General features: G+C 34.6%; 1 protein-coding gene across 2 annotated transcripts in view; it reads left to right on the forward strand.

Moving 5' to 3' along the window:
- The window catches only part of tos (Exonuclease tos), a 42669-nt gene extending 28563 nt beyond the window's left edge, over positions 1–14106 (forward strand). Inside the window, exons 8-11 of one of the 2 annotated variants that reach the window (XR_014131515.1) lie at positions 473–1016; positions 2639–2808; positions 7677–13514; positions 13595–14106. Coding sequence is in view for 1 of the 2 variants with exons in the window: in XM_081759037.1 (XP_081615163.1) it covers positions 473–1016; positions 2639–2808; positions 7677–7707 (745 nt within the window). In the remaining variant the exon portion in view is untranslated. Of the gene's footprint in view, positions 1–472; positions 1017–2638; positions 2809–7676 lie in introns of both variants that reach the window. The other variant, XM_081759037.1, reaches the window with a different exon arrangement.
- Positions 14107–15458: the final 1352 nt, after the last annotated feature.

Genomic DNA, 15458 nt, shown 5'->3' on the forward strand with positions numbered 1-15458 from the left:
AATTGAGACGACAATGGTGATAGAGTATTTACTTTGTATTTAATAGGTAGAGTTCAGTTTTCGGTGCCAGATATCTTGCTTGTGCTGTCTGCTGTCAATTAGTTGCTCATATTGAAATTAACACGCAAGCGAGAGAATTCTTTCTTTAACGCATGTCTCATTGGCCGAGATTATTATAAAATAATATATGCTAGAAGCCTACATACAAATAAGGGCATTCTTACAATCTGTACATTTTTCTCCTATAATAATTATATATTGAACATTGTTTAAAAAAATCCTGATCCCCGTACCTTCCATCGTTTTATAAAATGAGTAAGTAAAATTGTTCAATAACTATTTCGAGATATCACTCAATAAACTAATAGGAAGAAAAGTTTTCCGGAGCAATTTTCATTTTAATCTGTATATTTTTCTTTTTATTTTATTTTATTTTATTTATTTATTTATTTATTTATTTTTCATCTTACAGATATTTTGGTGATGCAGATTCCCAAGAAAAGCAAATAGATATAGTATCGCCTCGAAGTAGTTCATCTCCCTTAAAAGATAGAAACTATATTGGACAGGATTGTAAACCGCTTTCCAGTGATGATGGTCTTGAAGAAAAATTGTTGAAATTAGAGTCTAGTATTAATAAAAATGTCGAAGAAAAAAAGACTCCGAAATCACCTTCGGGTAATAGATCACTCTTTGACCTTACGGAAAACCAAGAAAATGATCGTTCCAAATCCCCCAAACAACAAACAACGTCCCTTGCACGCTTTAAATGGACTAAGCACATAAGCAAACAAAGTATTGTCTCATGTTCGGCTAATGCAGGAAAGGAATTTAAACCTGTAAGGAAAATAGAATTTTCAAATGAAGATTCATCAGAAAGAACTAAACTGAGTGCCATTTATGATTCTCCAGGAACAGAAAGTAACACGTCAAATATTACTGACGTGGAAGACAGTGGTATTGAATGTTCACAGTCATCAGTGAGCAGTACTACTACTTTGACTCCTGAAAACGAAGTAAGTAATTTTGAATTTTTGAGTTTGAGTTTTAGTGTCTAAGTTTTGGTTCACCCTTGTACAATACTGAGGTTATGAAGGACAGATCCAAGTATTAACGTGGGGTCCGAACCATGACTGTGCTTGAATCCAGTGTAGTTGATGGGTGCGCAGACTATCATAGAAGATACACCTTCACAGTCTAGGCCGCTCTCATCACCTGTTTCTCACGGTGTAATTATTTCTAATTACATAAAGTTCTCAAAATGAAAAATACTTGATGTCATGTAGTACTTGAAATCCGTGAAATTTTTATTTTTTTAAACAAGTATCAAACTTCAAGTTATTTCTTTTATTCACATTACCGTTGTGTGCGAATCGATGTTGAAGGACACACAGAAAAACTTCTCTCGAATAGCAAACAGTCAAATTCTGTCCTCTTTTAGTTGAACGGATGTCCTACCATTAAGCTGTCAACAGTATTAATAAATGTTTTATGGTAAGATGATGAGTGATTAGGTGCTCTGAAGTTTGATGTACTATAATTAGCTCTTCAGATAGCTTTTCCGAAGCAACAAACGAAAGTTTGATATTTTTTACAACGAATTCTTGAATCCAGTCAAATATTAAGGAGCTTTCGCAGCTAGTATAGTATCTAGTGCATACGCCTTTGGTGCACGAGGTACCGAGTTCGATTCTTGGTGAGAGAGGATTGAAATTTGAATGCATTACGGAGGTTCTAGTCAATTTTTCTGTAAAGTCTGTACTTTTTAAGTATTAGCCTGTAACATAGTTGTTTCGAACCGGTGTATCGCTCAGTCCCATAGGCTATGTCACGATATTTTAGAATTTAAAAATCATGAAGTATTTAATAATTAAGTAAAATCAATTTTGAGGCAGACTGTAGTATTCAATGCCTCCAGCGGCAGCAGTACTACATAGAGTTACTACTTTATAGAAGCTTACAGGCTTCCACTATTATAGTCTGTATTATTATTATTAGTAGTAAAAAAATCAAACAAGTGTGTCGGGAGGTTGTGGACGTTCAGTAAAGTGTATCTTCATTCAAAAAAGGTTGTCAGCGACTGCTTCAACATGACATGCAAACTAATACAAATTCTTTGGCGATAACACGCGGACGAATGGCCGAGGAGCAGGTAGATAGCCAATCAGATTACTGTATGTGTTGCACTTGGGTATTGTTTACTGTTAACACGATTTAGTTGAAGACTAGCACTACTTTTGTTTTACAGTGTGATAAGGTGATAAAATTATCGCTCTTACCATTATAAAGCGAGCTGGGTTTTAATTGAAAAAAATCTGAGAGAGTATTCTTTCCACACAAAATATGATCTTCGAAATACATGGCTTCATGCGTAAATTTAAGCACTAAGTTGAGATTTCAGAGTCACTAGGGACACAGTCTGTAATAAATAGAATGGTTAGTTTGATTTTCGTATTAAGCAAAATAGTGTCGAGGAAAGGAAATATATATTTAATTTGCATCTGAGTAAAGGAATCTTAGTACCTTCCCTGCCTCTTCCGTTTTCTACCTTTTCAAAAAATTATTATTATTATTTTAGGCACGTGTATAACTTAAATGAATTTGTTCATTTACCTCTTTTCTTTTTCTTTCTTTTCAGACTACGTTAAATGACGAAGAGTTGTTTGTAACTCCAAAATCTCAAGTCATAAAAGCAACTCCTAAAACATTTTCGAAACAGCAGACTAAAGTATGCCGTGTACCTGGTCTAAGTAAAAACAAAACTCGGGTACAACAAAGCCTGCTAAGTCAATTTGGATTTCAAAGGAAGTATGTAAAGGTCTTTTTTCTGTTATTTTTTATAGTTACATGTATTACAGTTCGCCTAATTTTAAAATAGTTACGAAGTTAAAAAAAAAAAATGTGTAAGAATACCAGCTTAAATGCTTTTTCTTCTATCTGGCTAATGATAAGATTAATAGAATACATTTAAGAAAACTTGCTTCCGACTCGGGAAAGACACAGACGGTATTTTGAATTCAACGGAATTCTGAAATATCTCTTCCATTTCATACACCTTACTGAATTAGTTCCTCCCTTCCGAGTGAAATTTCCAAGATTACATTAGTGGATGAGATGTCCAAATTATGTTTATGTGAAAGACAACATAAATCAAACTTTCTCTTTGCAATTTCATAGCATCTTTCTCACGATGTTGGATGACAGTTCTTGGACGATGTATCACTTGCCACATGAATAGAAATGTGGTTGCTTTGGCTCATACTAGTAATCGTGTGCGTGAGTATTTGCATCACCAATTTCTAGGACGGTGGATTGACCGTCCAGTCCGTAGTCTCCCCGTTCACCAAATATATCCTCATTAGACTTTTTCCTTTGTAGTCTCATGCGCGCTATCGCGTACGAGACACCTGTAAAAACAGAAGAGTCTTGTAAACAGAATACAGCAGAGGATATTCAAGGCATTCCTGTCGTCTTTGTTCGACAATCCATGATCCATCGATGCGAGTTATATGTAGAAGTCAATTTTGGCCATTTTAAACTCTTTCTTGTAAAGGTGTATGATACTGGTAAGTTCTGTATCCATGTGTACAAGTATGCACAAGATTGATAACTATTCTGTAACATAACTTCTTGGCGGTCTAATTTATTAATATCTTTCGAAGTGTATAATGTCCTTTACAAACACTGCCTTCCATTTCTTGGTCTGTTATTGTGTCATACGATTGACCAATGACAATGTCTCATCTAATGTAACTTTAGGTCATTTAAAACAGAGTGGCGTATTCGAATTATTAGTAGTAAGGTAGGTGAAGCTGATGACGTCGTACAACTTCCCATTATTTATATACAATAGATGAGAATTGTCCACACCAGTCTCTTAACAATGTTCAATGATTTCGTTTCCATTCCAATCTATCCTCGTTCGTCGATTTAATTTCCCCGTTTGTATTGCTTGTCTGTATGCAACCACATTTCAACTGTTAAATTCCTATTCCATCTTGCATCTGTTAACGGTATTGACATGCAAACAGTGACTTCATATTGCTTACATTGTAACTGTGGCATTCAGTCTCATTTCATTCATCTTTACGTTAGAAAATAGTGAGGACTCTTTTACCTTTACCATTAAAATGCGGACCCTTCATCCACATTTTAATGGATTGTATGCTTGTGTTTTCCCCTAATCGGAATTTGATTTCCGTTAACAGCTCAAGTGGTTTCTCAGGGGCCGCGGTGGCTCAGTGGTAGAGCGTTCACCTCTGGTGCTAGGGGTCTCGGGTTCAAACCCTGCTCCCGCCAAGTGAACTTTGTGGTGGACAAACACCGTGTGCGTGGGTTTTCTCGGGATTCCCCCGTTTCCTCCCACTTTCTTCATTCCACCATTTCATTCATTACTCATTATCACCGTCTCCTTTAGCCTAACCGGCATAACCGTGGGACGTAAAACTCAAAATGTCATTTCATTTTTTTCAAGTGGTTTCTACATTCTGAACTTCTCTCCCGAGATTTTGAACATGTGTAGCGTATAATCTAAGCGTGTAAAATTGTAATCAACAATGAACTCATGTTGGTTACAACTTTTTGGCTTGCTTTGCTGTCGGTTCATCTCTTCAATCTGTCGGTTTAATTTTGCACCACCCTGTATATATACGAGAATTTTTTTTCAACCTCCGGTAAGCTACCAGAGGAAAACAATGTAAGCTGGCGAAATGCAAATTAGTCATATCTGTATATTGAAAATTGCAAATTCTCCATACCAAAAGACAGTCTCTGGTTCAGTCATTGTGGAATAGTAAACATGAAACCATATCGAGTGCAGTCGAAGCGCCCGTCAAGGATAAACTACATGATGTAATTCGATTTCTCTAGGCGGAAGAGGACAATACATGCGCCATTCATCGTCGAATGATTAAGGATTATGACGGCAACTTTATAAGTGATTGCTGTGTGCACAAGTGTTACAAAAAGTTTAAAGAAAGATTTAACAACCTACACGACGAGAGAAGCCAAGGGTGGATATCTGGTGAAAGACAACCTTAATGAACGCATGAATCATACGGTTTGTAGAAGGGGTAAAGTGGTTTCTGAACTATCTGATCTTGGAATTTCAGGAATATCAGCAGCCGCCTGGAGACCTGGAGAAATCGAATCCATCATGTAGTTTATCCTTGGCGGGTGCTTCGATCGCACTCCATATGATCTCATGCTCATTACTGCAGTGATTGAATACCAGAATTCTTTTTGGTTTGGGGGGTATCCAATCTCCAACGAATAAATTTGACTATTTTGTGTTTCACCATCTCACGTGGTTCTCCTCTGCTGGCTTAACAGAGGTTGAAAGAAAAAAAAACAGTCCTTGTATATGAACGGGATTCAGGAGAAGCGAAGAAACCTGTTATAGAAATAAAATTTCTTACAATTCTCTAGAAATGTTAACAGTGAACAACTTTACCACACACACACACACACACACACACATATATATATATATATATATATATATATATATATATATATATATATATACGAGGGTCTTTCGGAAAGTAAAGAACGTTTTTGTATAAACACTTTAATAACTGATATACAAAGGCGAAATTTGTGTTACATACTATATGATACTTAAGTTACTTTTCGACATAGTCGCCGTGTAAATTTAAACACTTGTCATACCGTGGTACAAGTTTTTCTATGCCTTCGGCATACACAGTTGCCGCCAAACTATTGAACCAATCACTAACAGCTTCCTTAAGTTCTTGAAATTTCAGGAAAGAATTCGTGCAGCCCATCAATAGTGAATCGCCTATCCTCTTGAATTTTCCGCTCAATTCTTCCTTTGAGTTCGTCAGTCACAACAGAAGGCCGGCCCGAGCGTTCCTCATCGTGCACATTCATCCGTCCGTCATTAAACATAATGCACCACTTACGAACTGATGCTTCATTCATTACATTTCCATACACCTCAGTGATTTGTCTATAAATTTCTATCGGACGCACTTTTCTTGCATTCAAAAATCTTATCACACTACGAACCTCACACTTGGCGGGATCAGTAATTGTATCGCACATTTTACAGTCGCACAGCGAAGCAATAACGGACCGTAGCGGATCGCAGCTGGTGCCAGACTGAGGCTAAAGCATGCCCAGGTCAATAACCCAGCGGCAGCGGGGGTGGGGGAACACGCGCACGCGCTAGCGCAAAACGTTCTTTACTTCCCGAATGACCCTAATATATCAATAATTTTCTCAAGCAGTGGTACATTGATTAATCCTATGTATGCTTTACAGAAAATCGGCAATATATTTTCTAGAATCAATGAAAAGAAACAGTATCGTAAACTTGTTCATTGTTAAGAGAGGTAAATTACAGGAGACTAACTGCATTATGGAGTGAAGCTACAAAGAAACAATTCAGTTTCGTTTTACATTGTTAAAGTACGATAGGCTTCCATACTGCAAATTCAATATTGAGACCTGAAGTTATATATCTTTAACTTATGGTTGTAATAGAGGGATAAGATAAGAGATGGTTAGTTCTTGAGATATTAAATCCATATTAGAAAGTGCTACACGCTATCTGTTGCGATCTTTTTCACTACGACGATTAAAGTTTACGAGGGGGTGCTAATAAAGATTGAGCCTTATTAAGAAAAAAATGAGCTAGGAAGCTGAAACTCCCACACTATTATTCCACTCAGTTGCCGCTTGAACACTGGAAACGGTGACTTTTGAGAGGTTTTTTGAGATTTGGGAACAGATTATAATTGGATGGAGCTAGGTCAGGCGAATAAGGAAGATGATCAACACTTGAAAGCCTAAGGTGGCCAATATGTCCTGTGTTTCAGATGCCGTGTGTGACGATGCGTTGTCGTGCAAAAGCAGAACACCTTTGGAGATCTTACCACGACGTTTATCCTTGATATTTTCGCACAACTTCCTCAAGAGACCACAGTAATATGCTGCATTAATGTTTGCACCCACTGGAAGATAGTCCACCAGCAGAACTCCATCCTTACCCCAAAAGATTGTTGCCATTTGCACCTTTCCCTTGGAAGAAGAGAATCTTCATGACGGTCCTATGCTCCTCTGGACTGAAGCTTGCTGGAGGTGCAGCCATGTTCACTTCTGAAATGAAAAAGAAAAGGATGTTAAGATCATAGAACATTGCATTTTGCAACATAGTCTATACAGATCCTGCCCTTTACCCAGCTAATTTCAGCTTCCTGGTTTAATTTTTCCTGGGTAAGGCTCAACTTTTATCAGCACCCCCTCGTAAACCGGAAATCGTAGATTTCACTATGTCTGATTCCAATAGAGGGATAAAGGTCGAGATGGTACTTATTCTTGGGACGCTGAATCTATAACAAAAAACATTTTTCACTATCTCTTATCTTTTTTTGCTCTTCGAAGATCAGTATTGCAGCCGGAAGTGGTCTAAATTTCTACCACTTTCGGTTGCAGTAGAAAAACAAAATCGGAGACAGAATAGGTTACTATGTATCTGCAAAAATATTAAATCTTTCTTTGATACAATATTTATTAACAAATAAATATATTAAACATTTAACATTTTCAGAGCTTAATGATACATTTAAAAATAGTTTATTCTAAAGTAATTTAGATAATTATTAGATTACATTAAATTTATGTTAAATTTATTTGTCTATTTTTAAATGTAGGTCAGTACCTCTGTTGCCTTCATCAACTTAATTTTGCTACTCATTGCAAGAAAAAAACGAGACTAGTCATGTGTGATGTGATGATTAATGACGGGAATACCGCTCTGCAAAAATTGACACATAACAATGTATTTTCTGTTTTCACATGCGAGGAAGCCTTGCCTTTATAAACTGAAGTAATATCAAGTGTTACTTAGCAACATAGGCAACGCAAGATGCAAGAATGACAAAATCGACATACAATCTAAAGACAAAAGAAGCAGCCAGCGCCAACGGAGTAAGTAAGAGAGGAACGACTATTCCGTCACCAGGAGCGTAGGTTAATCTAATCGCACCAGTGGGCTTTATGGTGGATAAACACTGTATATCAGTTTTTGAAGGTACTCCAGATAATAGTACTTAAGCTTAAGATAATTATGTTTCTCGTGAACAAATAGAAGATCTCAATAGAAAAGTAAAACAAATTTGAGTAAATCGTATATATATTTTGTATTACAAAACATGTTTGGTTATAATTCTACCTCTCTACATTTTTCCGTATCTTTAAGTGGTAAAATCAGTAGAAACATTCCAGAGCATGTTTCAAATACGGTAAATGACAAAACGTTTCCATGGATAGAAATGAGCAAAAATTACGAGAATGGGTCAACTGGAATTTTCTAGGTATAACAAAAAATAGAGAAGTAATCTCCTTACCAACTATACTTCTTTTCTAAGGTACTCGTACTCTTGCTTTATTCGTTGATAGTTGTTTCATTGATATGGATACGTGTGTATTCCAGAGGCTAAGAATTCTTTGAACCAAAGCTGAGCATTTTGTCATACATTTTTCGCCTTTATCTTTTATATATACATATACGAAAAGAAATAGCTCAGATGATGTAGGAGGAAGATATTCAGAGACGTTCAAGTTAGTTAGTAGCAGTTAAGTTAGTTAAGAACACACATTGCCATGAAGGAAAATTATATCTTGTCATCTTGAAAGTTAGTTTTCGTTGCAGAAGGGCACTGGTCGTCACTAGGTAGAAAGTTATTGCATTAATCGTTCTTCTATTTTCCAGAAAACATCGTATGTCGCGCCTTCGTTAATTCAGAATACATTAATCATCTATCCGGCAGAAGGCTGCCTTTTATATTTTCTTGGCTGCCAATCTATAGTTCTTCGTAATTCATGAATGTAATGACTGAACAAATTCTCTACACAAGTAATTGTCTTGAACTTTCGACTTTCTTGAAATCATGCACAAGGAACCCATTTTAAAAATCTGTATATTTTCTTCCTCCTGCATGTTCCAAAATTTGCACTTTCCTCTCTCGACAGTTTCGAATAACCATACAGGATGATGGTGAAAATTCAATTTAAGGAATAAAATGCTGCTTATTAGAAAGAAAACATATCAATATAGCCTAAAAAGTGATAATTTTATGATTCGACTGCAAAAATATTTATTCAGTAACTAGCATTGCACTTACAATTTCGTTGATTACAAATAGAAATGTAAGAGATGAACGTTTCATCTTCTACCTTCATATGTTTTTATTTATAGTAAGTCCTTTGGCGAAATAAATATATTGATGCAGATGTAGACTCTGCATGTAATTATTATCACGATTAAAAACTGTAGTTTTAATTGTAGCGCGGTGGCTCAGTGGTAGAGCTTTTACCTCGTGTGTAGAGTCCCTGGTTTGATCCGCAGCGATCGATTGTGGTGGACAACATCGTGATTGTGGGTTTTCTCGGAGTACTCCCGTTTCCTCCCACCTTCTCATTCCACCAATTCTTCCGTTATCACTCACTTCCTTTAAGGTTGGTTTAAAGGAACAAGTTTTGCCAATAGATGGCACTACTGTCTTCGTATCTCTCCATTGTATTTTTTATCTTTCACGAAAATTCACGATTTCTCTTACAAATTTCAACCTACAGACTTCAAATTTTTAGAAAAGGAACTTCATAATCTATCAAAGGCAATAATCCGTGCCGTTTTTTTATTTAGAATTTTCTTCATTGTTGAAATGGATATCCAAACCTTTAACAATGAAACTGTTTCAACAATGAATAAAATTCTAAATAAAAAATCGGCACAGATTGTTCCCTTTAATAGGTTATGAAGTTCCTTCTCTAAAAATTTGAAGTCTCTAGGCTGAAATATATAAAAGAAATTGTAAATTTTCGTGAAAGGTAAAAAATACACGGGAGATATACGAAGACTGTAGTGACATCTATTAGCAAAACTTGTCCCTTTACACTAACCTTAATCATCGTCTCCCTTAGTCTTAACAGGCATTAAACCCAAAGATTTCATTTTCATTTTGTAGTTTTAATTATGTTCCTAAAGCTATTTATAATGGTTCCCTATCCCTTATCCAGATTCACTTTATCAGTACTGAGTCCTTAATTTTTTTTGTGCATATGTAGGAAGATTCAAGTACTTTCTTTCCATTTGTGAAGTCGATCACTGCAAACCACGTATGTTCTTAATTTTGTGGTTATTGGTAAACAGATGTTTTGATAAATTTGATATGACTGCATTTCCGTTTGAATCCTCAATACAATATATTCAGTGGTTATATTACTTTAGTCATACCAATATTTAATTTCACAAATTCCAAAAAGTGAATTTTTTGTCTACAAAATAATATTTGTATGCAGTTAGTTTCTTTTGTCTGTATGACAATCCCGGATAGAAACAATGGAACGTAAGTTCATTTTTGATTGATCTGAGTTTTTGAGTTATTTGGAACAGTTTTGAACTTTTTCTTCTTCCTTTTTCGAACATATTGCGAACGTTTTGGAAACAAAGTCCTACGCAAAGCTAAATTTAACAAGTATTTTTTACTATCCTTGCGATTCGCTTGTAAAAGTAATAAGCAAGTACAAAATATTTTTACAGAGTTAAATAAGATTGACACGGTTGAACTACAAAGCAAAAATTCATTGGATTATTTAGATTTGATTTTCCGTAGAATAAACAAATTCAGTTCAGCTATTTGTAGAAAACCTACTTCTAGCAGTTTCTGCTTCCGTGTAAAATCTGCTCATCCTAATTTTATTAAATCTAATGTTTGGATAAACTCGCTTTTAAGAGTATACAGACTAATGATTCATATTGAGGATTAAAAAAATGGAATTAATACAATCTTCACATGAAACCAGATAATTCAGTACGATTATAATACATCAGTAAATAGTATTCAGCAGCTCAAAAAATGTTCAAACCTATTACTAAAAGCTCAAAAACTCAGATTGATAAACTGTATTCGAAACTATCATATAAACTAAAGAAAATCTCACAAAAATTTAACTCAAAGTCAAGTTTCAAACTGCTCATCAGAGTGATCTTCAACGAACTAAGGATAGAAAAATGTAAGACCAAAACTCACAGCGCGTAACAGTATGATTCAACATATAAGTACTATAGTGAAGTAACATATAGGAATTCAAAGAAGGAAATACACTGACATAAAGTTTATTGAAACATTTGTTTACCAATAATCACAAAATTGAGGACATAATATTTTGCGTAAATCGGCTTCACAAACAAAAAGAATTTGAATCTTTCTTCAATGAAGTGGTGAGGGCAGTGTTAGTTATATGCGTATTTTTTCGGCCAAATCGTGAAGTTATTGCTTTTTGATTTATATTGGTACGTATCCTTGTAACATGCAGTGTACTTCACTCGCTATCGGCCTCTGTTACCTTTCCTAACATGCAACGTTGTGTAGAAATGTTTCTGGAAGTCAATGCGGTCATGTTCAACATTTAATGCAGTCAACTATATTTATTTCTTTTCTTTCTTTCTTTCTTTCTTTTTTTTTTAAATGAGTTGTGAAAAGCAGTGGAGGCAGTAGTGAGTTGGACACACTGTAGTATACGAAATAAGTTTAAAAAAAAATAAAAAATAGAGATGTGTCTTTAAACAAATTGCTTCGAAGGGTATCTTTAGTTTATCACACAATCTTGCACATATAAGATCTTTAGTGTTACGTACTTCACAAAATATAGCTGAGTGAACTACAGCGAGCGAAGAGGGTTAGAAGCTTCGTAGTGCTCGTTGTTTTCTACCTTTATCACAATTTAGACAAAAACAAGGTACTCGGTTTTGGAGCCATGAAACGAGATACTAAATGCTATCCGCTTCGAATTCAAAGGAAAATTCTGTCAACAAATTGGTGGACTCACCAAGATAATAAGGACTATTACGAGTGCAACATGTTGACTACTTCGTGTCCACAATACACAAGATATCTCAGATATGTAGACGATAAACTCGAAAGGTCTTCACCTTGCTTCTCTGTATCGTCTAATTAAATCCAAGTAAACGTGTGCTAACAGTTGCCAGCATTTTCAGGACATGGATAAGGGAAGATTTGATTGGGGTAGGATATATGAAAATTAGTTAATAATAATAAAAATCAAAGTATTTACACTAGTTAACAAAAACTTTGCTGGTATACAACATCGACATCTTAAGTCTTCCTTTTTTTGGGGGAGGTATTGGGAGGGGGGTATATTGGTGAAGGTGTCATAACTTTATCATTAGTATTTCCTTGTCAAGGTTAGTTAGTCTGGCCGAAAATTAGCATTTTGAGAATGTATAAGATTGCGACTGTTGTGATGCAAATGTTTGTGAATGATAGTTTCGATACTTTCAAATCTTTTATTTATTTATTTATTTATTTTTTTCTCTTCTGAAACAGTTTCTCATTGTTATATGCGGATCGCTCACAATAAGATACTTAACGTATTGGATGTTAATATCACTGACGGGGGTGGCTTGACAAAGAGAACAGGAATAGATTCTGTTTCCGTCTGGAACGATAAATGTTACGTGTAATTATTATTTTTTTTTTTTTTTAATCGTATTGTGAAATCAGTCATCTGATGATTTCAGTAGGTTGCATTCCCTTCACTAAGAATTTGATAATACAACGCTGTTTTCTTCAATAAAATACATTATTGCTCTCCGTGAAAAATCAAGTTCAAATTTGAACCATTGTACCATGAGAAAAATTAAATACATGTAGGAAGTTGAACTACGCTCGTACTTTTTTTTTAAACAGAAAAAAAATCTAAAGTAATTTCAAATATTAACTTCGTTAAAGTGCTTCCATCTAGACAATTAGAAAATAAATTCGGCTATATTTCGGATTCTTGTCGGCTCTATACCTTTCCCGTGTTCCTTCGTCAGGAACTTACTTACATAATATAAGAATCGTTCTTGTTCTATCTTTGACCAGTTATTGATAAAAGATCATTAGTTAAAAATGTATTATTTCGTACACTGGCGGTTGTGCAGTTATAATAATAAAATAAATATAAGACTGCATTTATAAATATGATTCTTCTTTTCCATCCTTTTCATTATAAATCATAGAATCGAAAGTTGGGGGTGCAATCTAGTAAATAGCAGAGCCACTGTGACTTGATAGTATATTAATGTCTAGTTAGTTCTTTAAGTTCAAACGCTGGTAATACTATGTAGTAGATATTATTGTGTGTGACTGTTCTCAAATTAGTATTTCTATTCTTCACAACTGATCATTTTATTTTTCATGACAGTACACATAACTGAACGTAATGATAATCAATTTACATTAAGGTTCGTATTCAGAAAGAAAGTACTTTCAGTTTACAGAAATTGCATTTTTCAGTGTTAGTGAGTAATGCTTGTGAATTACATTCTCTTAAAATATATGTTATAAACAAAATGTTCCTTGGTAATAAGACAGCTTTCAGATTGTTCAGATACAAGTACATAATTTAATTTGTCAGTGAACCAGTTATAGTAATGATGGAGGCGACCCAGTGTATGATTCCAGGATCTGTGCGTCTTGAAGGTTTTTTTTTTTAACCCATTGACACAGAGTAATGATGGAGGCAACACAGTGTATGATTCCAGCATCTGTGCGTCTTGAAGGTTTTTTAACCCATTGGCACAGAGTTACAGAAAAGTTCCATATATGTGTTGTGTAAGACTTAGTAATACAGTAATACAGCAGAAATATTCTTCTTAATGTTTCTAATTGATTATAAAATGTCATGTGCAGTGTGTCAATTTTTTTCTTATAAACTACTGCGAAATGTGCTTGAATGCATTTTAATTTCCAGAAAACGTATGTGCCAATGGGTTACCAATTAAAGTCAAATGCATAAGATCGTAAATAGAGTCCTAGACAATACTCTATTTCACCTTCATTGAAGTGTGTGCCTGCTTTCCAAAACCAGAATAAAATTAGTTTTCTGATTACCTAGACCATAACTAATGAATACTGCCAAGAAAAATTGTAATTCGAAAACTTACAGTCAAGTGTAATTTCTGCGTTTGTTGCGTAAAGGGTGTTAAATCCAATCAAAGAAGTTAAAGAGCATTTTCTATCAACCATTTAAAACTTTTTTTTTTTTTTTTTTTTTTTTTTTTTGTAACACTTAGTAGCAAAGACTTCGATGTATAATTTAAAATTTAGGTGTTCGCCAATGTTGTAAGGGGCTTAATAAACATAAAGAAGCAGATTATCACTGAAGTACTTCCTAGTGATGTGGTTTGCTTCTTGCGATGACCATTAGCCTTTTATTTACGTTATTTTTATAGAGAAGTAGACTTACAAAGCAGAACGTTTCCAGTTTCGTTTCCCTTAAAAGTACGATTTTGAGAACTTAACACCTTTTACGCAGCAAACGAAGTTTTAAAATGTCAAATCAAAGTTGGAACTCTTGAATCTGTAGTTGAATATTTAGTCTTCTTGTTTGTTTGTGGTTTTATGTGCCGATTTCTGCTCTGCACTGACTACAAGATTAGATATTTTTATATTGAAATATATTTTCGAATTATTGTGATATTGCATAATCATTTTAAGTTCTATTAAAGTATTTAAATATATCTTACATATAGAAGGCAAACCTTTAAATTTCAATGTGAGAAACATATGCTATAGTTAAGGTGCTAATGATCATTAAAAATAAGGAAACTAAGAGAAAATTCATTATTAGTTGAAAATTTTTCATAAACTGAACTTCGTGTAAAAACTCATTAAGGTGCATAATGAATACATCCTATATTTGCTTTTCGTCCCTAATATATTTGTCCTAATTATTATTAATAATGTTATTTATTACTGGTTAGTTTCTGTAGTGTAAGAGCTGCTTTTTCCAAGCAACAATATAGAATGGGAGCTTTTGATTAAATAAAGGAAATTGACCACTAACCTTACGTGAAAGTTATGTGTGAGATTCAACCCATAAGGAATGTAGTCCAAAACATTCTATCAGTAGCGAAGTGGACATACGTACACGTTAAGGAGAAAGAACTCTAACGTGCAGCAATTCAAAATAGCATGCCCAGTTCTGAAAGCACTTCACAATATAATTAGCTGTGATCATTGTTTCTGACTATACAGAATTCATATCATTTAGTTCCAAAGGAGTAGTCATGATCTGAACTCGTTCCTTTTTGCCATTGGCAAGGCTGAATGACACCAGTATATAAATTATTCTGATAGAACATTAACTGCGTATGCCTTGATCCTCACACAATGAGGTTTTAATGTGATAACATTAAGATTTCTAAGCGTTGAGACATCGAATCACAGATGAACACTGTTGGTTGGACTCCTTATTCTCGCTATCATTATTCCTTATTATCGTGGGAGACTATGCACCAGCATTCAAATAGCCATGTGGTCAATAGCTAATGAAGAAACCAATTAATTTAAACAGATCTTGATAAGTAATCGGCCTCACCTTTTGATGGAATAGCAGATGTGTATAAATTACTTGACATTTTA

This window comes from Thermobia domestica, chromosome 5 (assembly GCF_964235325.1).
Source record: "Thermobia domestica chromosome 5, izTheDome1.hap1.1, whole genome shotgun sequence".
Taxonomy (NCBI): Eukaryota; Metazoa; Arthropoda; class Insecta; order Zygentoma; family Lepismatidae; genus Thermobia; species Thermobia domestica.